At 38.8% G+C, this 26,049-nt stretch overlaps 1 protein-coding gene across 3 annotated transcripts in view; it reads left to right on the forward strand.

Annotated features, from left to right (window-relative positions):
• The window catches only part of LOC106056023 (probable serine/threonine-protein kinase MARK-A), a 198,534-nt gene extending 172,485 nt beyond the window's left edge, over nt 1-26,049 (forward strand). For 2 of the 3 annotated variants that reach the window (XM_056019719.1, XM_056019721.1), the window contains 2 exons: nt 24,860-24,979; nt 25,403-26,049. In XM_056019719.1, the coding sequence (XP_055875694.1) occupies nt 24,860-24,979; nt 25,403-25,534 (252 nt within the window). In that variant the 3' untranslated portion in view covers nt 25,535-26,049. The remainder of the gene's footprint in view (nt 1-24,859; nt 24,980-25,402) is intronic. The other variant, XM_056019720.1, reaches the window with a different exon arrangement.

Consider the following 26,049-nt stretch of genomic DNA (forward strand, 5'->3'; position numbering starts at 1 on the left):
CTTCCCAGTCTTTTTGAAGCTTTGGGGACTTGCCTTTTCGTCTTTGTGGATTGTAAAGCCACACCAGATCGTTCTCCTGAAACCCAGCGGCATTGGCCCGTTTGTCGTACCTTGTCTTCACCTGGTCACTGTTGATCTTGATGTTCCTGCGGGCAAGAGCGTGAGTTTTCTCCATCCGTTTTCGGAGATTTGCGACATAGTCTGTTGAAGAGGCTGGCACATTTCCCGGGATCCCGAATAGCAAATCACATGGTAGTTGCAGCTCTCGGCCGAACAACATCTTTGCTGGAGTGTAACCGGTGGTGCTGTGAATCGATCCTCTATATGCCATAAGGAACATTGGGATATAGGTGTCCCAGCCCTCTTGATTTTCATCGACGACTTTCGACAGGTGTTGTTCCAGTGTTCGGTTAAATCGTTCCACCATTCCGTCTGACTGGGGGTGAAGAGGAGTTGTGCGTGTCTTTTCGATGCCGAGTACCTGGCACATCTCTTGGAATATCTTGGATTCGAAGTTTCGGCCTTGATCGGAGTGTAATTCCCTAGGAGCACCAAAACGGCTAATCCAATTCTCCACAAGTGTTTCCGCTATGGTGGTGGCTTCTTGGTTTGGTATCGCATATGCTTCGGGCCACTTAGTAAAATAATCTATCACTACTAGAACGTACTTGTTTCCTCTCTGGGACTCAGGAAACGGTCCGGCTACATCGATCGCTATTCTTTCGAATGGATTACCGACGTTATATTGCTGCATACGTCCCCTCGTTCTCCTGTGTGGGCCTTTTGCTGCTGCACATGTGTCGCACCTTCGGCACCATTCTTCTACATCATCTCGGTAGCCGAACCAGTAAAACCGCTGGCGTACTTTTTCAAAGGTCTTGTTGACGCCTAAATGTGACCTACTGGCATTATTATGGATTTCTTGCAGCACCTCAGCAACTCTCACTTTGGGCAACAATAGCTGTAAGCGATTGCATGTCTCATCTGCCGTTTCCCAGACTCTCTTGAGAACTCCATTTTCGATTGTCAGTGAGTCCCATTGCGCCCAATATGCCTTGGTGGCAGCTCCCTTATCGGAAAGGTGATGCCATTCCGGCCTTTGCCCGTCTTCCTTCATAAGCAGAATGGGAGCTAAATCTTCATCTTTTAACTGGTCTTCTCGGATTCTTTCGTCGGACCATGACCCGGAAGCTTGTACACCAAGACGTTGGCAATCAATGATAACTCCCTTTCTTCAACCTTGCTGCAGTGTTTACATTCCATTCTGCAAGGTCGTCGAGACAGCGCGTCAGCATTCTGGTGAGTTTGTCCTTTTCGGTGCTGTGTCTCGAAGTCATAGGTTTGCAAACGTTCAATCCACCTGGCGACTTGTCCTTAAGGATTTTTAAATGACAACAGCCATTGAAGAGCAGCGTGGTCTGTCCTAAGGATGAATTTTTGCCCATATAAGTATTTGTGGAAATGTTGTATGGCATCCACAACTGCCAGTAGCTCACGTCTGGTGACACAGTAGTTTCTCTCGGCTTTTGACGAGCTCCGACTGAAGTAAGCTATAACCCTCTCAGTTCCATCTACCCTTTGGGATAAGACAGCGCCTATTCCAGTATTGCTCGCATCGGTGTCAAGTATGAACGTCTCGCCTGGTATCGGGTAGGCCAGAATGGGTGATGAAACAAGAGCCTTTTTAAGTCTCTCAAAGACCTGCTGACATTCCGTTGTCCAAATAAACGGCCGCTTCGGTTCGGTCAATTGATAGAGGGCGCTACAGAGGCTAGAGAAGTTTGGCACGAAACGTCTGTAGTACGTGCAGAGTCCAAGAAAGCTTCTTAATTCCTGGATATTAGCGGGGATCGGCCATCCATTTACAGCTTCAACTTTATCCGGGTCTGTGCTGACTCCTTCATTCGACACGATATGCCCAAGGTACTTGACGCTCCTTCTGAACAAGGAGCACTTCTTTGGGTTCAATTTCATTCCAGCGTTTCTGATTTGTTCGAATACTTCCTTCAGGTTTGCGATATGTTTCTCGAAGGTTCTGCCTATGACGATAATGTCATCTAAGTAAACAAGACACGTGGTTCAGTTGAGTCCTCTCAACACATGCTCCATTAGTCTTTCAAAGGTGGCTGGGGCGTTGCAGAGTCCAAAAGGCATCACGGTAAATTGCCAGAGACCATTACCAGCAGAGAAGGCCGTTTTATCTCTGTCCTCGGGGTGTAGTCCCACTTGCCAGTAACCGCTCTTCAGGTCAAGGGTGGAAAAGATCTGTGACCCAGCAAGTGTGTCCAATGTGTCGTCAATCCTAGGAAGCGGGTAGCTGTCCTTGTGTGTGGCGCCATTTAATAATCTATAGTCGACACAAAATCTCGTGGATCCATCTTTCTTCTTTACCAAGACGATGGGTGAACACCATGGACTGCTGGATGGTTCAACAACCCCTTGCTGCCTCATTCGTTCTATGATGTCCATAGCTTCTTGGTGTTTTGCTAGCGGCAGGCGACGTGGTTGCTGTCGGATAGGTCTAGTGTTTCCTGTGTCTATTCGATGCTGGATTAGATTTGTCCGCCCAAAGTCCATTTCATCAGATGGCAATATGTCAGAAAACTCTCTGAGGAATTGTTCTGCTTTGGTGAACTGTTCCTTTGACAAGATCGTTTTGACTTCTGTCAGAAGTTTAGTAACCTGCGGTTCACTGGACTCGAGTCTTTCTTCGGAGTTTTCACTGCTACAGTTTCTTATCATCTCAAGAGCATGGCAACCAGCGATGGTGCTACCTTCCCGTAAATGTTTCTCTACTGTAGCGAGGTTCATAATTCTTATGGGTACCTTTTGGTCTTCCCCAATCGTGACTAGTGTCTTTCCTACTGCTATCCCGTTGTGGTTGGTGTCCAAGCTTTCTACCAGCGCTGTTCCTGTCGTGGGATAGCCGTCCTCAATTTTACCCCAAATGATCATTTCAGACTTCGCAGGCAAGGTTGTATTTTCTACCAACTTAATCCTTCTGACTCGGCCATCTTCTTCATTCTCGTCGCCAAGCAAGGGTTATTCGAGATCCCCACATTGTAAAGTGCCTCCGCCGATATTTAAGGAAAATCCATATTTCAGCATGAAGTCGAGCCCTATTATGCAGTCATCTGTGACGTCAGCAATCAGGAATTCGTGTTTGAATGACTGATTCCCAATCTCGACTGTTATGTCGATCAGGCCTTTTATGGGCATCAGTTCTCCGCTGGCTGTTTTCAACGAGTATGCCCTAACTGGCGTTTTCTTGCTACTGTCCACTTTATCTGACCGGATGACTGATCGTGAGGCACCAGTGTCTAGGAGGAAGCGATAGTTTTGACATCCAATTTTTCCGATGATTTTCAGACTCTTACTCTGCCCTAGCACGGCGACCGGGATGATGGTTGCAGGGGCTCTCATTGTCTGTGCCGCCGGGTTCCGCCCCTTGAAGCCGGCGCGTGCTAGTTTCCCTGGTAGCCCCGGGAGCTTGGTCGTGCATACCTTTCTGATCTGTAATGGGTCCCGGTTTGTGGAAATCTTCTAGTGCAGCTTCTTTGTATATGACCGAGTTCACCACAATTCCAGCATCGTACAGGAACCCTAGGTTGATTTTCTAGTATCTGGTTTGTTCGTCGTTCATCTAGTGCCTCTGTCACCACCCTTCTAACAAGTTGTTCGAATTCTTCCTCTTTGACTTCCAACCTTCGGCCTTGATGAGCGTTCCCAGATGCGTCTCTAGCGGCTTCATATGAGAGAGCGTATACGAGGGCTTCACTTGCCTTACGTCTACCACTAACTCTGGTGGCTTTCTTCAACTCGGGGTCTCGAAGCGCATCAATGAATGAGTCTGTGATAATGACTCCCAGAAAATCTTGTGATGCTGTTGGGTATGCCAGATGTGCGAGGCGTTCGATGTCTGTCTCTAGCTCCTGTAGTGTTTCATCGGGGCGCTGTAGTCGGGTCTTTAGTTGCACACGATAAATTTCTTGCAGATGTTCATCCCCGTATCGGAGTTCCATAGCCTGGACAAGGGCGGCAAAGTCTTGTTGGTTCGGTAGAGACTGTAGCAATTCGGAGGCTTTTCCTCTTAGGGATAACACAAGGGCTGTCGCTTTCTCCTCCTCGCTGTTCCATTTGTTAACTTTGGCTGCTGCGTCAAATTGCTTCTTGTACACGGACCAGGACACGGAACCATCAAACACGGGGGGCTTCATTTTTCCGGAGACTTCAGGTACAAATGACGTCACATCTGCTTCCGGTACATTAGTGTGCTTGCGTTGGACTTGTATCTTCATTTCGTCGATGGCCTTCTCCACTGCGTCGACCCTCTGATTCATCTGCTCGTCAATGTTCGCGATTCTCTCCTCCACAGCATGAATGCGTTGGTTCATTGCCAATAACTCCGATTTGATTCCCGAGTCCATCGTGTCTATCTTGTAATTGGTGTTTCCTAGCTCCTCACGAACCGCTGCCATCTGTTCCTTCTTGCTACTGGCGATCTCTTCTCGCAAATCCGGTTCGACTTCAAAAAGATATGTGTCCGGATCTTCCCCTTCTTCCACAATGTCTTCTCGAAGGCGTGCTTGTAAGGTTTCTTTATTTCCGCTCGTCTTCAGATCTCGATTACGGAGTTCTTGCCTAAGTTCTTTCACAAGGAGTTGGTCTAGCGTTTTCGTAGTAGCCATTGCAGATCCCACTTCTGACACCAGTGTTACGTATCTCTCTATCCAGGCTCTCTGCAAACTGCACCTTACACCACCAACTTAAAGAACTTGACAACTCTGGGCTTCAAAATAACGTAATGGTTTAATGTCGATAAATAACAGCCAATACTGTACAATTGGCAGCACGTAACACAAGACTGTACAAATATCTATCCGCCGTATCAACTCTTGCACTGGTCTCTCTGTCTCGCCTCGGACTGGTACTAAGCCGTTGTAACGAACTGTAGATCGGGAAGTTGTGACTGACTCGTCTCTGATACCTTCGCTCTTTATATAGGGTCCCTACTGGCCTTCTCGAACCGGACAGAACGCCGCTTGACGTTTCTAGGTGGTCAGATGACTACAACTCTCGTGACGCTCCTGAGCTCTGTTCACAACGTCGATCCTTCCCGGACCGCCGTCGATCCTTCCCGAACCGCCGTGTTGACACTCGTCTCGGCTGACCATCGTAGCTCGTCACGGTTGACCGCTCGTCTAGCGGTGGCCTGGGGCGATTTGCGTCGGCTGACTACACACACACCACTACACCCATTTGTGCCACCACCAGGTTTATAACAATATATACACTAACTTGACTAATTACTACTACTGAACCCATCAACTAACTAAAACCCTCTAAATCTACACCACTACAAACACTAACAAACTAACCAACTATCTAACACAAACTAACTATCTAACACAAACTGATCAACCCAACTATCTAACTAAGTCACTAAAACTACTACCCTACACCTAGATCTACACTACAAAAACCAAATAACACTAGCTTCCCTAGAATTAGATCTAGAATAGATCTACAGAAACAATAACAAAACTATCAATAGCAGAAACAAAATAACACTAGATCTAGATTCCCTAGAATTAGAATAGATCTACAACAGCAGTTATAAGCAGCAGCTATTTCAGCAGAGTAATTGCAGCAGCTAAAAGCAGCAGCAACAATAGCCTGCAATACATAAATGCAAAACTATATTATATTCTATTAGGACTGATGGACGCCGCCATCTTCAATACAGCATGTTGCCAACTATTATGACAAATAGTCCAAGTAGAAAATAAAATAACTACCTTACACATAGTATGACATAGGTCTAGTAAAAAAAATAGTTACAAACTTACAGGCCGTCCCAGGTACAGGAATAAAATTATAATTAGACGACAGACCACAAAGATATTCAGCTGTCACACAGACAGATATGGTACTGACCACTGGTCAAATGTACACTCAACTGTTTTAAGACAGCATGTAGTACATCCCTTTTATACTATCCCGCATTAACCTATATAAATATGCGGAATTACAATTATAAAATCTGACACTAACCTATAAAAATAAAATATATAAAAATAGCTCTAACCTATGCAACAAAAATAGATTTAAAAAATAGCTAAAATTACATATAAAACTAGCTCTGGGAGCGCAAGCTCACTTATATATTAGCTATAGCTGATTAAAATTTTTATGCTTGCTACTAATCTTTGTTCTATGAATATTGTTACTGTATTAAGAACACTTCAAATCATAAATTGATACGAAAATTTATAAGCAAATTTATTTACAAAACTTACAAAGAAAACAAAATAAAACCATAGAAAAATGTTTTAGTTAAAGCTGACTCTAATTTACAAAACAAAGTCATTTTCAAAACAAAGTTGATTGAAGTCTTATATAGTCTAGTGAAATCTTATGTTGTGGCCAATTCCCTTTAAGAATTGTTCTAATGTTTTGTTTTTTTCCGTATATTGAGTGCACACATTTTGTAGTCTTTTTTATTGGTCAATAAAAACCTTTTTGTATTTCTTTAATGGCGGATTGCCAATGGCGTCCTTTGCAATTAATGCACTAACTGCTGCCTCTTCTTTTTGTAAAGTTTTAATTAATTTCCAAATTGAAGGGTGTTGATAGCCCACTAAATGGAAAAAAATATTTGTTCCATCCTTCGCAAATGTTGTTAGTTCTGGGTGAACTGTTAAATGTAGCCGAATGGACGTTCCACACTTGTGGAGGGAAGATGGGAGGTACACGTCGAAAAAGAAGAGACAGAATATTTCTTTGTGTGCGTGGGTTTCTTCGCACTATTGAACCAGAAACATATGTCTCATCAAAATAATTCAAAAGTGGAAGTGCTTCTTCGGGACAAAGGCTCTGAAGCAAAGCCATTCCTGCTGGAACGTCATTTACTGGTAGAAATGCAAAGGAATCGATCTTGCCACAAAATTGTCTGAATTCTTCAATTTCCTTATACTTGGTAACAAGACCAAGTTCTTGAATTTTCCGCCACATATTTTGAGCAAGGTGATAAAAACACCCCTGTATGTGTATATGATGCCCAAATACACTTTGAATGGAGTTAATAACAGACTTTTCAAAATCTACGACAACTGTCGATGGGTCTGGATTTAAATCTAGTTCATGGCAACGATTAACAATTGCTTGAAACATAGTTTCGTGCGTTTCTTCAGTTTTTGATTGTAGACATACAAACACAGTCGAAACTGCTGTATTGCCTAGTGGAACACATATGACGTAAAGCTGTAGGAAGCCATTTTATAGTTGCCATCCATCTGCCAAGTATCACTTGATAGAAGTAATCTTAGCGACTCGTCAGAACCAAAAACAAATATCCGATTATCTGTATCTGGCCCATTATCGAAAACTGTTTTGGCTCAGGCCCCAAAGTCATAGCCCATGAGCCATCTATAATTAGATCAGTAAGATACTCTGGGACCCGTGGACTTGAATAGTTCTCTGATACTTCTCAGGTTTCGCTTGATGAGAAGACCTTTCTTCGGGTGGCAGATGTTCCAAACAATTTCGGTATATCTGGCCGGGTTTCTCCTCTGTTGTACTCGCTTTTTTTTTCATGGGGTCAAGGAATTTCGCTATAGAAATAGCAGCTGGGTCAGGAGCGTGGTTGTGGCTATTCCCAAGTTCCGGCTGAGTCAGGTCTAGACTAGTAGTCATAGTTCCTTTGCAACCATTATTTCGTTGCACGCATCTCCATCGTACATGAGATACTTTGGAGATCTGTTTTGTATACATGTAGCCTTGGTAGCCAATTTTATGCTTTCCTCTGGTAGTAGGTAAGATTTCCATCTATGCAGAAAAAAAATTGTTTAATTAACATATCAATATCAAAAAATATAATAAGACACATTAAATATACTTATTTCTTTTATAATCAGCATTTAGCTATGAAAATGTATCAGAAAAAACAAGAAAACATAAAAAAAACTTTAAGAAAAATACATCCTATATATTTCTTAAAGCGCGACTATTTTGCCCTCAACAAAATTAATGTTAAATATTATTTTTTAAAAAGGAACTTTTTTATCCCCCCCCCCCCCCCCCCGAAAAAATATTTTTAAACGAATGTATAAATCTAATAAACTTTATAATATTCTATTAATAGCCCTTTAGATCGCGACTTAGAAAACGGTCAGCAAAATGTTCCTGAACATTAATTTATTAAACTCTTAGATAAATAATACCTACATGCGGAAATGCATGTACATGGTGAACTTCGGTTTCCTCGTTCAATATTCATTTATATTGTATAAAGACCTTTACTTTTGTGCTATTCAGGTTCAAAAAGTATGTTTATAAATTATGGCCATCTAAGGGAGGCACAATTAGACTAAGTTATCGCCTTGAACATTGCAAAATTAAAAACGGAAAAATGAATCCTACCCCGCGTCCCCGCCAAACAAGATAATAACAAATTACTTAAAATGCATTACATACATTCTGCTGACATATTCTACCAACAAAGAAAATACACACTAAAATCTATTGACACAAAAATATTATAGCTCCATGACATGACTTAAATTTTATTGCTTTCAAAAGACAAAAGGATAAAAAAAAAAAGAATACACTTCATCAGTTAAAAACACAAAAAAAGTACTCTTGATTCTGTACACTCTCAAATAGGTACAGCAACTACTAAGCTTTAAAAAAGCTTTCAAATACACATGTAGATAACATGTACTCATAGAGTTATTACAAACTAATACATCTTGATAAATAGAAATGCAATCAACATATTAAATAACAAAAAAAAATACAAATGCAAGAATTATGCTAGTAAGGTGAGAAAAACCTCTCGTACATATCTGTAAGTACTGCCATCTTCTGCTTCTACCATGTACCAGCCAGAAGCATACTTGGGTACCGCAGTAATTACATAACATGAGAGTTCATACTGCATGAACATTCTGCCCTGGCCTCTGACTCTCTGTTCGACAAGAATTCTGCATCCAATGTTCAGAAGGTCGTTCCTTTTCCACCTGCCTTCTAAATCATCCTGGGGGTTAAGGGTGGATTCAGGCTGACGCAACTCTAGGAAGGTGTGTGTTTCCCTAAAAGCCTCCATATGGCTTCGGGTAGCGTCAGCTGAGGCTACTTCTATGTGAACCAACGACTCAGGTGCAGTGATCCTCTAGTAATTTGAGGCGTCTCCCACAATACTTCTGTTGGCTTAGATGCAGATTGCTGTTGTACTGCCTGTGGTGAGGCAACCTGAATGTTGCTCACTGCTGCACTAACAGTAGGGCAAGCCTTGGTGAAGTGGTCCCGGCTACCACATTTAGAGCAGTTGCCTTGGTGGTGTTGACGATTAGATCGGTTCCCTGATTTTCCTAGCCGACCTTGGTGGAACCTGTTCTTCAGCCTGCTATTCCTAGCAAGATGGCCAGGTTTGCCACAAGTGTAACATTTTCTGTTCTTCGTCGCTGGCCTGTTATGGTTAATGGCGCGCTTTGGTTGTGAGGCACTCTGTCTCACACTGCTGCTAATGTGATCAGGTTGATGGTGGTTGCAGTAGGGACAGCTAAAGTTCTCTGGCCCTGAAAGTTGTAGACGTACAATCTGGGCTGCCAGCTCCTCCACTTGTTTGGAAAGCGCAGCTAGCTGGCCTTCAATCTTTATCTCACTGCATGTGAGATTGACTTGCAGTGCAACATCCTCGTCCTGTGCCCACCTAATGGCCGTGTCTCTTATCGCCAGAAATTCGGTTTCTGGCCTATTATGTAGTCTCTCTCGCAGGTCTCTCCTTAAGGTCCTGTCACTGAAGTTTTCTAGGAACTGGTCCCTCAAGATAGACTCGCTGAAGGGAGTTTCAGATAGAGCTCTCTGCCTGTCGGTGAGTGCTTCAAATGCCTGAAGGAGACGGTGTGAGTCGGTGCAGACAGACTCATTCGGGTGCTGGCTTATTCTGAACAGCTTCCCAATGAGGCAGTTGACGCTCCGCCTTTCTCCATAAGTGGAGCGTAGAAATTGCCTAAGATGGCTGCATTCTTTCTGCTGCTGCTGCTGCCTCGCTGTTCATCCTTCTTTAACTACTCAAAAACTAAAGCCTACTAACCTCTCTAGCAAATGCCCAAGGAAAACTAAACTTTCACTATCACTACTTCCTATCACTGCCTAAACTTAACTCGTACGAAAATACAATCTATCCTAATCCAAAAAAAATATACGTGTCTGGTCACTCAAGCACAGATCCCACTTCTGACACCAAAAATGTGAGCAGGTCAGGAGGCGCGAGAGAGGACCTTTTCTCTGCTCAACATTAAATTTTATAACAGTAGGCAGATGGTAGCTCTACTGGGTGGGTTTCATGTGAGACACCCCAGTCTACGACCAAGGGGCTAGAGTCACCTAAGTAACCAGACTTACTAACCTAAACTAAATGAAAGCACCAACGAAACTTTACTTCAAATTAAATATTAAAATGAAACTTTATTTACTTAAGAAATCAAAAATATAAATCAATAATAAAATATAATATATACACTAACCACTACAACTGAACCCAGCAACTAACTAAAACTAAAACCCTCTAAATCTACGCCACTACAAACACCAACAAACTAACCAAACCAACTACCGGTATCTAACTAAATCACTACAACTGCTACACTACACCTAGATCTACAGTAACACCCTACAATAAACTAGTCTAGATCTACAATATTGTTACAAATGACCAGTGACAGGAAGAGGTTAACGTGTGACCCCGACGAGATAACACAGCAGCGGGTGTTCTCTGGAATGTACATGTATAAACAGAGACAGGATGTGACGTGTCCTTACGTGTTATTCCAGAAGGTACTAGCAATGTCCAGTGACAGATAGAGGTCACAACTTGTAACCCCGGCAAGATGACACTGCAGCAGGTGTTCTCTGGAATCTACATGTAAAAACAAAGACAGGATGTGAGGTTTCCTCACGTGTTGTTCCAGATGATACTAGCAGTGTTTGTGCAACTTTGGAAGAGCGATTAGGGACTCTATATAAGCAAGAGAGTTAATGTGAAAGTCAGTCGTGAGTGAACCGTTACAGTCGATACAGTCGATGTAAGACGTGTGCGGCTCTGATTTGGTAGTCTTGAGTACGACTTGGTTCAGCTTTGGAAGACCTGGAGCGACACTGGGAAGTGTGTCGTTGGTCTGTTCTGTGGAATACGGCTCGATGCAAGTTGAGAAGAGATGAATTGCAACGAAGTGAAGAGATGAATTGCAACGAAGTATAGCTAACTTTAAACTGACAGTTATTGTACAGTCTTCTACGCTACATTTCAGACCTGCCTACCAAAAAAAGTCCAAATGCGTAACGCTGATGGTCAAAATGCGTATTTTGGCACCAGAATGCGTAACACTTACGCGAACCACTATTTTGTCATATATATATAATCTAGATCTAGACTAGATATCTACAATGTCACTCAATGTGTTTTGAATCGATAGCACTTCGATATTTTTTTTCTATACAAATGAATACGGGAATCAGGGATTCAACATAATTATTTTCTACTAATGAACTTACAAAAAAAAAGTCACGTTGGTGTATCAGCTAACTGACGGTACCAACCCGACACTCCCTCACTCTCGCGTTCTTCATTTCTAGACTAAATCTATGCTTTTAAGAACCAATCAACGTATAGATCTGAACACAATGTGTTCCCCCACAGGACGGCTTAGCGTGACCTCCGTGACCGATGGTAAGCTAGGCACGAGAGGGGGGGGGGGGAAGGATACGAAATGCGTAACGCGACGGGTTGAAAGCGTATTTGCGTACTGACGGTCATTTTTGGGAGATTTTGCGTAACGAATACGCATTTTGCGTAACGGTAGGCAGGTCTGCTACATGTTACAGTGACGAATTGTTAGAGTTAATAGTCATTAAAGTTATATGAAACTGAAAGTTTAGTCGTCAAGTTCTTTACAGTAATTACAGTGTTTTTATGTGTGTGCCTACTAGTACATCTAGCCAGAAGATTCAGAAATACATAACAATATTCTACTATTACAACCAACCCATAACACTAACAATAAAACAATAACACCTTAGACACCTTATTATTAGAATTAGTATTCACTAAGAACAGACTAAGCTGACTAAAATCTAAGTACCGGTACCCCAAAAACACTAGAATAAAGTAGAATCTAGATCTACAGCAGCAGCCTAAAGCAGTAATATTAGATACAACAGCATGTATTTCAGCAGCTTAAAGCAGCCATAACACAGCAGTTATATTCAGCAGCTATATTCAGCATTAATAATAGCCTACAATACATATATGGAAAATTATAAATACAAAATCATATATATTCTATTTGATCTAGAACACTCTGACTGATGGGCGCCGCCATCTTTGAATCAACATGCTCAAAACAAAAGCTGCCAACTAGAAAATAAAACTAAATTAAAATATATCTAGCATATTTACACAGTGTGACATAGATCTAGTAAAAGAAAATATAAAATAGTTATAAACTTACAGGCCGTCCCAGGTACAGAAATATAGAAATGATTAAATAATCATATGCCAGATCACTAAGGTCATCAACTGTCACACAGACAGCGATATACTTTACTGACCGCTGGTCAACTGTACAGGATGTAGCATGGGTTTAACTATTTATACTACCCGCCCTAACCCATATAAAAATATGCGGAAGTACAATTATAAAATCTGACACTAACCTATAAAAATAAAATATATAAAAATAGCTCTAACCTATACAACAAAAGTACATTAAAAAATAGCTCTGGGAGCGCAAGCTCACATATAGTTGTCACAGAAGCTGCTTTTATACAGTGGCCGGCTGAAACAGGCCACTAACACTGGACTACAAATCGACTTTGATGTAGCATCGGCCTGATATTTCGCATGTCGCGGAAAAGACTTGATACATTTCGAGCCCAGGAGTCTTATAGGATCAACAGGGGGACCCAATTTCTCTTTAGATACCCGTCCGTGTTAGGGAGCCTGCTTCATAAACTGTGAACATCATCATATTAAGAACTTTAAAGATTTTCATTTGTTATAAGCAGAATAAGTATTCTGTTTATAAAAGATGAAAAGAGACCAATACTCCAAAAAATTAATATAGAAACTTTCAACTCATCTGTCTTTTCCATAAACTCTTTATTTTTTTATTTTCAAAACATTATATTCTATCGTGATTTCTAGCCATTTTGCAATGTCCAACCATATATATTTTATATTAATATATTACATAAATTTACATACATATTAAATATATGCGTAGGTATAGGTAAAAATTAATTACCACACACAAAAAAATTGAAGGAGGTAACACACCTTTACACTCACACAATAAATCTTCCTAAAGGGGCTACCCATTAATAATATAAAAAGGGGTGTTGATAATAGAAATTAATGCAGTTATAAAAAATGAATACTACTTTAGTTTATGAACACATTTAATCCCTATAAGTAACTAGAGCAAAGCACTCCTCATTCCCATACCCACTGTAAGGAGACAAGTTTCTCCAGACCTTAAATTTAGCACCTATGCTGTACCATACCCTTGACCTCCGCGTGTAGGCTTAAGACTCACTACGTAACTTTTACGACCAAGTTTACGTTTGCCTGCGAGAAATTCTCTTCTTTAACTGGGAGTGTGTGCCACCCCCCAACCACCATCCCGTTTTAAACCCCTCTTTTTCCCACAAGCAAAGGGCGATTGCGATTATATTTATCGCCAACACTCCCCGCCATTATAAAAATATTTTATAATACTTTTTAATCTAAAGTATTTACATAAGTAACTAAATATTTACACAAATTGCATAATCATCAATTTAAAAAAACTCACCAGTCAACCTTAGGGGTTGGTGATGGAGGGAAGCAATGAGCGGAGAATCATCTCTACCTACCCTCCCCTGAATCCTGTAATGTCCATATTATATAATGACGCCCTAGTCAAACATGATAAACAAAGTCACACAGACTTACACAAAGCCACCAAGGCTTCAAACAGGTCCATAGTCACACAGACTTATGGTCAGTCACTAAAGGCTTTACTAGGGTCATACAGACCAGAACATAAAAAAAAAATAAAACACCACATAGCTGACATGTTCAGCCAAATGGCAAAACACAAAAAAAATGACAGTGGCAACACACCAAAAAAATAGTACACACAAAGTGTCATAACACTAACACAAAGTTGATGTGCTATAACTGGTTGTAATACATGAAAAAAAAATAACACATACAAAAATAAAAGTACCACTGTTCGACAAATCAGCTTAACATGACATTAATGAGTACCTTAAGTACTTCAAAAAAGTCAAAACTACTTCCTACATCAAAAAGCAAAAAAAAGTCAAAACAACTTACAAAAAACATTATATGGCCTTCCAAAGGCAACAAAAGAATACTGCGTAAAATGTATTACATTTATCTATGTCATGGCCTCCAAGACAAATAACATAACGAGTACATAGACGGAAACATCGAAAATTTCATGACTAGAAAAATTGTACATACAGCATTCTGCTACAACAATCAAGCACAATATTGGCTTTTGAGAGCCCAATAAAGACTTTAAAAAGCTTAACATCTACTAGGTTGCAAAACCATTAGTAGAGCAAGCATGGAATATACAAAAATAAAAAAAATCATTATTCAAAATACATAAAAGCATAACTACAAATTAAAAATAATATGCATAAATACATTAAAACAATTCAAAGTATAAAAGGAGCCACACAATGAACAGTGTGGTAAGAACATATAAAAAACATTTAATAAAAGGGAAAAAGACACCACAGGTTTGCTCTGCTCCTGCTCTTGACGACTTCTAAATCTCATGCCGGTCTACCACTGCTGCCCAGTTGAGATGACCAGCGGCTGACACAGGACACCCAGAAAGTGAGGAGTGACATCCATGTGGTTTACAGTCTGTCTTCAGAAAGATGGCGTGGAAGACCTTCTTTAGTAGCGTCCTCAAGATGTGAGGGCTATTAGACTATACGTTGCAACTGGGCAGACAGTCATCCTAAATGGAAGGACAAACTGGCCCAGTTGTTAATAACAGAGGTGGCAGTGGGGCACCTCTGTCAAGCCATTACATGGCTGTCTGTATGCCTGCATCAGAATTGCACAAGTCATGGCAGTAATATTTGAATTCAATCACACCACCAATAGCAAAGTTTGGCGATGACCCATCAGTCCAGACTTCAACTGCCATTTCGCCATTCATCAACACTGTGTCGACCTCTCTCCGCAGGCATGGGAGAGCTGCGGTCTTGTCTCCTCTCGGATCACTCTTCCGAGGCACCTCAACTTCAGCCTGGGACCGCTGCATCCTTCCTGCCGCTGCTGCCATTCTGCCGACCTAACCTAACCTAGCAACCCTAACACTAACCCATATCAACTACCTCCGCACTACAACAACTTCTTAGAGCTACATCTTACCAACTTCTAGGCCTAGCACTTCAACGACAATAAAAAAACAACTTTACCAACTATAACAAAACCACAACATAAAACAAAACTCAAAACAACAAACTAGACTATCCATATCCTAACAACTTCATATCAACCTACAACAAAATAAACACTGCTGCCAAGACCTAAAACCAATGCCAACTTAATCCTAACACGGACCTAAAGAACCCTAACAAAAGCCTAAAAAAAACTAACAACAACCAAATCTAAAATAATAATGTGCGTCTGGCCACTCAAGCACAGATCCCACTTCTGACACCAGAAAAATGTGAGCAGGTCAGGGTGGCGCTACTGAGTGAGGCCTTTTTGTGTTATCTGCTGCTCAACATTTATTCATTTATTTTTACAGTAGGCAGATGGTAGCTCTACTGGGTGGGCCCAATCTGTGCACCTCGGTCTGCGACCAAGGGGCTAGAGCCGCCTAAGCAACCAGACAGCACAATTAAACTAAACTAAACTAAACTAGCTAACTAAAAGAACAAACTAAACTAAATTTATAAAACAAAATATATATACTTTATTTGCATGAAACCAAAACAACAGTAATAAAAATATATGTGAGTACGAAAATGGAAATAAACTTAGAAATCAGCAAAAACTAAATGTACACACTACTAAACAACTAATCAACCCTACTGAACTGAACCTAACAAATAAAGCAGCTATTCGGCAGAACTACAGCCGTAAGCTACTATACAGAAATAATGACAGCTGTACAGCAGCAATAAAACAACAGCTATAAGTACTACGGCAGCTATACAGTAAAAATAACGACAGCAAACAGTTGGCAGTACTAATAACGACAGCAAACAGTTGGCAGTATTAATAACTGCGGCAAACAGTTGGCAGACAGGCAGGAATTATAGCCTGCAATTACAAATACATAAAACATAAGACATAATAAATGATAATAACAAAATAATAATGAACTAGACCTAGTCTAGCACATACACATACCTAAATGCATGAGGTAAATACTATTACCTTCATTTAGCTAATAAAAAGCCATACATTATTATTATTATTATACATACTTTAAAGCTGATCCACAACACACGTTGGGCCAGACAACAATAACATAAATCTAAGTCTAGGCTCAACAAACTGAACAAAGCCGCCATGACAGCGGTGCTCAGGACGCAGCCATCATTTAGATTAAAAAATTAAAATTAGGAACCTGCCAAATTGCTAAAGCCATTATCTTAACAATATTGTAGTAATAAAAATACTTAGGGAACATAAAATATTTACACATGGACAAACAATAGAAAAACAATAAGGGGAGCATTAAGGATGGCTAAAGGGGGTGACGCTACCCAAGTCTAGGGAACTTCCGGTTCCATCAGAGGTAATCATGGCTAATTAACTAGCCAGTGATGCCACTACACTAATCAGTCTACATCTAGACTATAGCAATAGATGTAAGAACTATTAATATAAATACAAACTAAACAAAGTAAAAATAAAAACATTTTCCAACTTACAGGCGATCCCAGCTGAAATCACAATACACACAATTAACTTTACACAGGCACTACTGTCAGCACTGACCACTGGTCAAGACAAAAGAGAGCTTAACGTGGTTCTGGAGCTAGCTATAACTGGTCAGCGCGAACATATCGGAGAGCATGACGTCACGCTAATTACCTAAAACTAAACTGGACTACTGATTTCCCTAATTTGTACCTAGCCGTACGCTATAATAAAATCTAGCAAATTACTAAAGACACGGACTACACAACATTATATACCAAATTAAACAGCATTAAAAAGAAAATCTTAAAATTTAATTTTACAAAAATACAAAAAGGAAGATAAAAAGTTATTTCTATTCTAAACTCATATGGGGTCTCTATACCGTTTACAGACCTGCACCTAAACTGAAATTTAAAAAATAACAACCAATCCAACACTAATGTCAAAGACAAAAATAAGCAGAACTAACCAGGGACAAAAAATAGGAAAGAACATCCACAGCTTTAAGGCTAGTTAACTATTTTAAAAACTACTTTTCATCTACGAGTAAAACACAAATAACAGAAAAAGACTAAAACTAGCAGAAAGTTATAAATAGCGGAAACTACAAAAATACTCAGCACTGAACTATATAAACTAAAAAGACACTAAATTACAAACATCATAGCCCTGGCCTATATAAATTACAAATTAAAATAAATATAAATTAGATAAAAATTAGATCTAGGAGCGCCAGCTCACAAGTATATTAGTTTTAGTATATTATAACATTGCTATATTGATCTAGACGTTTGGAAATCAACATCTACACTTTAAGTCTAGAGATTGAAATTTTATATCTTGATCTAGTCTATATCAGTCAAAACTAGACCTAGAAATTCTAGATCTAGAATCTACAATAATTTTATTAGAATATAAATCCATGTCTAATTAAAAATCTAGATATACTGTAAAAAAATTCTAGATCTAGTTTAAAAAATCTAGATTAGATCTAAATCTAGCTATTAGGTCTTTTTTAAATACGAGTCAGATAACGAGGTTAATAAACATTACTATACCGAGCTGTTTTAGCATTTCATTTAAAGAATTCCTTCCATATGACTTCAAAGGGAAAAAAATCCACTACGTCACACGCACTATTTAGACTAAAAAATGTCTTCATAACTAGGCCTACGAGCAAGTTGTCGAGCGATCATAGACATTGGTGCACAATTACGTCACAATGGGCTAGTAACAAAACTGTTTTTATTAACACGATATATATATATATATATATATATATATATATATATATATATATATATATATATATATATATATATATATATATATATATATATATATATATATATATATATTAGGATTAAACCCACATTTTTTTGCGTTTTGTCTGTCAGTCTGTCTGTCCGTCATGTTAATATTGAAACAAAACTAAAAGCTATTGAAAATTTGATAAACTTTTAATTTTCCTTCCGGAACATTGCAATAGTTTTAAGTATCTATAATAGATTGTTCCGGATGTTTGATTTTATAGTGAGAGAAAACAAGAATTCTAGATAAATTTAATACCGTTAATTAAGTTTTTTGGAATAGTCTTGTATGAAAATTAGATTACCATAGCCTTGTGAAGAGATTTTCATACCCAGTGACGTCACTAGGGTTGTTGTCACCAGGTGAGGTAAAGTCGGGGTGTCAATCCCCCCCCACCCCCCCAGGAAAATATAATCTTCCCCTAAAAAAAAACAACTTTCTTTATTTTGAACAAAAAAACTGTAATTGTTTATACTAAAAAAATGGTTTTCGATTCTATTTTAAAATGTCGTTGTTTTTCACATTTTATCAAATGTTATTGTATAAATTAAAATTGTACTATCATAAAATTGAGAAACCTTGAGTTGAACATATTTTTTACTAGAGATTATCTAAGAGCTCCTTAAAGAAAAGGTGTTAAATTATACAAGTGTTTCTCAGCTGCTTCCGAAAAGGCAACTCAAACATTAAACAGGTTTATGTCCTGCGAAACTTCGTCAAAAAAGCCTGGAATACCAACAAAGGACAAAAATTCAGTTTTTTAGATTAAAAAAAATTAGTTTGATAGCGTCCATCGGAATCCCTGGAAAATAGCAAGAGAGAAAGGCATCTTGCAACGATTTATCCAGATTCAGCAATATGTCTAAAGCAAATCAAGCTGTTGTCTCACAACAGGCGGTGGAATTCTTCAACATCGATACGGATATGAGATTAGGGTGTATCGTACTCCCATTTCTCTTTCTTGTAGCCATCGACGATGTCATTAAACAGGCTGCATTCGGATTCCCATGGCGTAACCCAAACCGATTTGGATTTTGCAGGCGAAATAGCATTACTTTGAAATACAATTAAATGTATATGTGACGATACGAAACTTGCATGCAAAAGTTCATTTGAGTTTTTCCCAGCAAATCGTGGGAAACTTTATTTTTAACTTAAATCAATTATTTCATGTCCACCCATACTTAATTTCTTTTTGGATTTATCTCCCCTCGCACTGTTTCTCACGGGACGAATCTCGACGTAAAACATTAACTAGCCTCTCTAGGGCTAACTTTTAATTTTTGACCGCTGTACAGGTGACCAGCACACAATAGTCGCTGCACCAGCGCTACACGCAGCGGCCTAATAACTTTTCACATCTATCCCCTCCTCCCCCCCACGCAGAATACGCATCGCTCTAAGAATAGCGTGGCACTCGGGCTGGACAGATACATATTCGCCTTAGTCCCTACTCTCACGGTACAGGCCATAAATCGGACATGACGCATGACATGTCCAGTACATAGATACATGTGAGAAAATCAGCTAGCTATCTTCCCCACCCGTTAAACAAAATGCCCCAACTATATATAGAGAGAGATCAAAGCATTCTAAGTTAGGCCCGCTAGAATTCATTCAGTCTCCCCTGTTAGGAAGTTTACTTGTGAGGTTTCATTAGGGACAAACGGGTGAGTGTAAACATTTTACTATACTTATTTTATCTTATAAGAATGTGTGAGTACACATTAGTACACAACCACGTTCCCCGTCATTACATTATGACTTTATTATGTATGTACACTGTACTATTTTATGTCGATGCTATATCTTCGTATAGTATTTTTAAAGCCGCTATGGTTTTCCACATTTGAAACCTTAGTCATTGTATTTGATTTGTTATGTTTCATCCATTCCTGTATCTTAGTGATTGATGTAAACAATAACCTTTCTTGAATCTAAGTACTGTCTAAGAACTTAGACCATAGTGCTCTAAACTTACAGAGCGCATGGGAAAGTAATTATTTCACATTCCTGTTATATCCTACATACATATTATTATGTCTTACACCCTTGTGAACTTATGGTTCATTGGATGAATATAATTTTGATTAATTATATCAAACCCTTATTACTGTAGCCATATCCCTAGTATTTTACTTTCATCTTATCCTTTAGTATATACTATGCTCATTCCCCATTTTACTATAACTTATTACTTATCGTCGTAATCAAATTTAATGGATGAATCTTGACTAGTATCATCCTACATTGTATGATAACACACTTACTGTGGTTATCTTATTTGTATTTTGTTTGTTATTGAGTTATACGCATGCTTTAAGATTTTATAACTAATTGTCTTAAATACCCTATAGGGATTGATACCAATGGCTGCATCTGAATGATCGCAAGGCATATGGGAATCCCTGCTCAATGCCTTTAGGAGGTTCCTAATTGTCTGTCTTATCCCCAGCCTGGTTGCTACACCCGATTGCTATAACTACCAGATCTCCATAGAAAGCTGTAACCAAAGCCGACCACATCAGATACTCCCCCCCCCATTAAATACCTGTCAGCTAGAAGGCATTGCCCACTGTCCTTGGCCATACAATATTGCCCAGTGTCCACAGTGCCCTATACTGCCCAGTATCATCTGCCCAGTACCCGGCCCAAACTGTCCACTGCCCAATAGCTGTTGCCTAATGCCGACTGCTAAGAGCAACCTTCGCTGCAGAAGACAAACTGGTGTGAGTCAGCACGGCCATTTACAAGCTAGAGACCACAGCTGAGAGGTCCACCCCACTAAAACTTAGTCTGCAGCACCAACCCTCTCTACTGCTAAACAGGCAGCGGCCTCACCCTAGAGCCAGCTTGCCTACAGCATAGAGAACATCCCGAGCCGACGTCCTAAGACAGGGCCGGATGACTCATTCTTCTGAGTGCCAGTCCTTCGACCGCTAGAAGACGAACCACGGGCTAGCAGCTAAGAATATAAGTAGCCAGACATAGAACATTCTTCTCTTCCAATCACTCACCAATTAGCAATCCGTGATGAGCAGTTATGTTAGATATTATACCTTCATTTCATTTTTTAATTATAATTTTATTTGATCATCTATCTTTTGTAAACTTTCATTTATTAATTATTTTTTTTTATGAACTTATAATATTGGTCTGTTCTTACTGTTAGTTGCGGTGTGCCTGTACAAAATCTTATATGTGAGCGGGATAAATTAATAAAATTTCCACCTAGACTTAAATAAACAAGCCACAAATTTACTAATTAAACATCTCGTCACAGTATACACGAGATGACCGATAAAGACGCCATCAAAGTTATACATATAGGGTGCAGGTCATCCAGTTCCCGATCAACATTAGTCATACAGATCTAGAACAAATAGTAAAGTTAACATATTTAGGCAATGTTATCTCAAGTGATGGAGATATATATCATGGTGTTGCATGTCGGATTGGAAAGCAGGAGCCGTCTTTCAATAAGTACGGCCTATCTGAACAAACAAATCAATTAGCCTGGAGATTAAAATCCACCTACTCAATACAATCATTGTCCCAACGGCCATCTACGCTTCGAGGCGTGGAAGGTTGAAAAGAGGCTGAGTGATGGCTGAGAAGGATCCTACGAATCCTCCCGAGATAATTTTACCAATAGAGAAATCTTTTCGCACACAGGCATTCGCTGTCAGTGGCTATTGAACGTCAATTGACATTTGTGAGATATATCATGTGAAAAGACGAAACACGTTAACCACATTCAGCCTTACCATGAAAGAGGAAATAAAAAACATGGCCGTCCAGGTCTAATTGGCGTCAAACCTTTGTAGAAGTCCTGAATTTCGCGGGCACTGCAAAGAAGTGGCTGTGAAAGTTGCCTTAGACTGATTTCCGTGGAGAAAGCTTGCAGCCTTATGCGTCGAATGGCTTACGAGAGGCTTACGCCTATGTGTTTTTCATCACATTGCAACAAAAAATGTTACGTTCACCACTCAACTGGTCAGATAAGATGTTTGGTGGAGTGCCTTAAATTCACTCAAAGTTGTCCGGGGCTTCGCCCCTGGCGCTAAGCGTTTTTCTACATTTCTGAGCTTCAGAAACTCTTTCTCCTTGCGTCTGCAACACATAACAAAGTCTAATGCAATTAAATTAAGAAGGTTTGGGACATATTAATACTAAATTGTGAGAGAAATTCGATGCAGTAATTTTTTTAAAAGTTGCATTTTGGAAAAGTGCATTTTTCTCACTTGGGTGTCACCCCCTGGTGGGTGTCACCCGGTGCGGTCATCATCCCCCGTACCTGCCTACTGACGCAACTGTTCATACCATACTTTGGTGTAAGGACTTTGTTTTCCTTTAAAATCGGAACAAAATATAAACGAAAATTAGATTTTAAAACGTTTTAAGTAGAAAATTAAACGTAATGTACGACAGAAGTGTGATTTTCCATAAATAGAGTTAAAATGTTTTTGTTTTTCATAAATTTCCGGAACAACCGATATTCGTAAATGAGAAGAAGATTGTTTGTTTTATTTATTAGAAGAGGGATTTCAAACAGTTATTTGTGTTAGTAGATTTTTCATATAAAATTCGGAACAATTTTGGCGACGATTTAAAAGAAAATTTAAGTAATGTAGTTTGATTTAGAATTCTATTAGAACTCAGTGCACCAATGTCTATAACCCTCTTTAAATCTCTCGAGTTAATAAAGACATTTTTTTTGTTAATAGCCCATTTTGTATGAATGAATTATTTAAATGTAATGCTAAAAGAACTCACCCAGTGCATCAATGTCTATGAACCCTCGAAAACTTGCTAATATTGATGAAGACATTTTTAGTCTAACTAGGCCGTTTGACGTAGTGGATTTTTTCCTTTGACGTAATATGGAATGAATTCTTCAAATGAAAGCGGATGAAATCCAGGCTCGTTCAAAGATTTCTATCATTAGCGTTGATGGAAACAAACTTCTTACAGATAAAAAGAAAATACGGTACCGAAAATACTTGTTCGTTTGGGCTGAACACTTCAGCACCGTCCTCAACTGCCCATCAAGCGTTAGCGCCGAAGCCATTGCCCGCCTTGAACAAGTCACAATCAATAAGTCACTTGCTGATTCTCCCCAGCTCAATGAGGTAGCAGCTACAAAATCTAACCTCTCAACTGGTAAGACCTCGGGATTAGACTCCATCCCTGTTGAAATAAACGCACTGGGCAGTTCAGAGATGACAGTTAAATTAACAGAGACTTGCCATATAATGTGGGAGCAAAAGAATATACCCTAAGAGTCGAAAGATGTCTTTATCATTCATCTCTTCAAGAGGAAGAAATATGCGACAACCGTCGTGGCAAATCCTTGGCAAAACCTGGCTAGGGTGCTGATAAACAGGTTACAAGACAACCTAGAGTTCTAGAAGAGGTTTAGGCATGGTTTGCTTGATCTTTGCAGTCCGTCAAATCCAAAAAAAATGTAGAGAGCTAAATTCAAATCTCTATACTGCGTTCATAGATTTGACCAAACCATGTCCAAATTTGGCTGCCCAGATCAATTCATAACAATGGTGCTCTCGAGGACTCAAGCCCTTAAGCCAATACACTAGTCACCGTAGTACTTATGAAAAAAAAGGTTTAATAGTTATCTATATTTAGTTTCAAACTTTTAAGCGGCGACCTAATTTTCAACACAAACTATAAAGGGGACTAATTTAATTTATACCACCACATCTGTCAAGTAAAATCTCTTGTCATTGTTCGATAAATAACAAAATAATTAATTAACTAATTAGTTAATTTTTAAATGATTCTTGTTTTGTAAGGTACAAAAAATAATTGTCCGAAATTTCAACTTGATCCCAGAAATCACGTGTACAAACTTTTTTTTTGCCAGATAGACAAAATTGATATAAGCTTTGTAAAGTTAGATTGTCTTTGGCATACGGACATCCTCCATATTTGATAGATGTCCTATCCAGCCTGTCCCATAGTTATGGTACCTTTACGCTATCTATACCACATGCAGTAGATCATCACTGTTCGTATTGTAGTTTTTGGTGGGCCTTGGTGACTGAGTGGTTTTAACGCCTGGCTTCCAAACAAGGGGTCCTGGGTTTCGGATCTCGTTGAAGACTGAGATTAAAAATTGGGGAATTTTTAAGGCGGCCCTGAGTCCTCCTAGTTCTAATGGGTAGCTGACTTAAGTTGGGGAAAGTAAAAGCGGTCGTTGTGCTGGCCAAATGACACCCTGTTCGTTAATTTTTGGCCAAAGAAACCTTAACAACATCTGCCCCAAAGATCGCAAGTTCTGAAAGGTGAACTTAACTTTTTTTTTTTTGAGAAACTAGTAGCCTTTAACTGAACAAGACACAAAATAATTATAAATACAAGCACTTTAGATATGAGAGCAATGAATCAACAGATATGGTAGAAAAAATAGACAAATATTTATAGTACAAGCACGCACAGCAATCTGGGAAATGGATATGGAAAAACAAGTAAAGTCCTTTAGTAATAAACTTAGGCTCTAGAATCCACGTATTGTTATTAGAATTTAATGGAAGATACTTTACTTCTTATTAACAGATTTATAAGATGATACAAAATGGAGGCAAAGTCAGGAGATTAGACAATCAGATGGTGCCTTATATGGTTTATAATAATCAATGGGTTGCATATGAAGACAGTCAAAGTTTAATAGAAAAAGTAAGTTACATGAAAAATAAACATTTTATTTATTTTTATCTACAAAACTTGAAAAAAAATATATATACAGTAAAAAAATGTTTATATATTAGGAGATCACATCTGCAATAATTTACATTTAGTGCTAGTAAAATATGAAAGTAATATTTTTTAAAAAAAGTTATACTTTATGTTTAAAAAATATAGTACAAAATATTAATACTTTTTTTTTCATTAAAGAATAAATAGAAACATAAATGGACAGTCTTAATAGCGCGACGCTTTATCAACTGAACTAACAAGCCTTAAAAGGCCTACATACACGAACTGTTAAATATTCAATTTTTTACTTCCAACTTCCCACATTAGATAGTATTAACTGAAGAAAAAAATCAACAGATTAATACAAAGACAAAAATAAAAGTGTTTTGTTTTTTGTTTCAGGCCAAATATATAAAAAGGAATCACTTTGCTGGAGTCATGATCTGGGCCCTTGATATGGATGACTTTAACGGGGCTTTTACTGGTCAAGGTGCATATCCATTGACTAAAGCAGTTAGAAGCATTGTTGGGTAACTGAACAGTATGAAAACAGAGGAATTAACAATGAACATGTGAAATTCTGACACACACACACCAACACATTCTCACACAAATTGCCAGACGCTTACTCGCACATAATACATATATATATATATATATATATATATATATATATATATATATATATATATATATATATATATATATATATATATATATATATATATATATATATATATATATATATATGGGTGTGTCTGTATAATACAGAGTGTTAATATGTTTACTACTACGTCATTGTTTGTTGCTGTTTTGTAAAAACTAATTATCAAAATGTCACGCAATAAAATGAAATCTTTAATTTATAGTGTAACTATAGTTAATGTGGATTAATTCACTAGCCAGTCTTATATCTACATTATTGTATTTCTCTATAGAAACAGATCATGTTGCCAAGTTATGGTGTTTGAAGTGCATTTAGATTATTACTGCAGTGTCAGTTTGTTATAGATTTATGAATGATTGGATTAGTCGATCCTCCTAAACCT

The sequence above is a fragment of the Biomphalaria glabrata genome, chromosome 2 (assembly GCF_947242115.1).
Source record: "Biomphalaria glabrata chromosome 2, xgBioGlab47.1, whole genome shotgun sequence".
Taxonomy (NCBI): domain Eukaryota; kingdom Metazoa; phylum Mollusca; class Gastropoda; family Planorbidae; genus Biomphalaria; species Biomphalaria glabrata.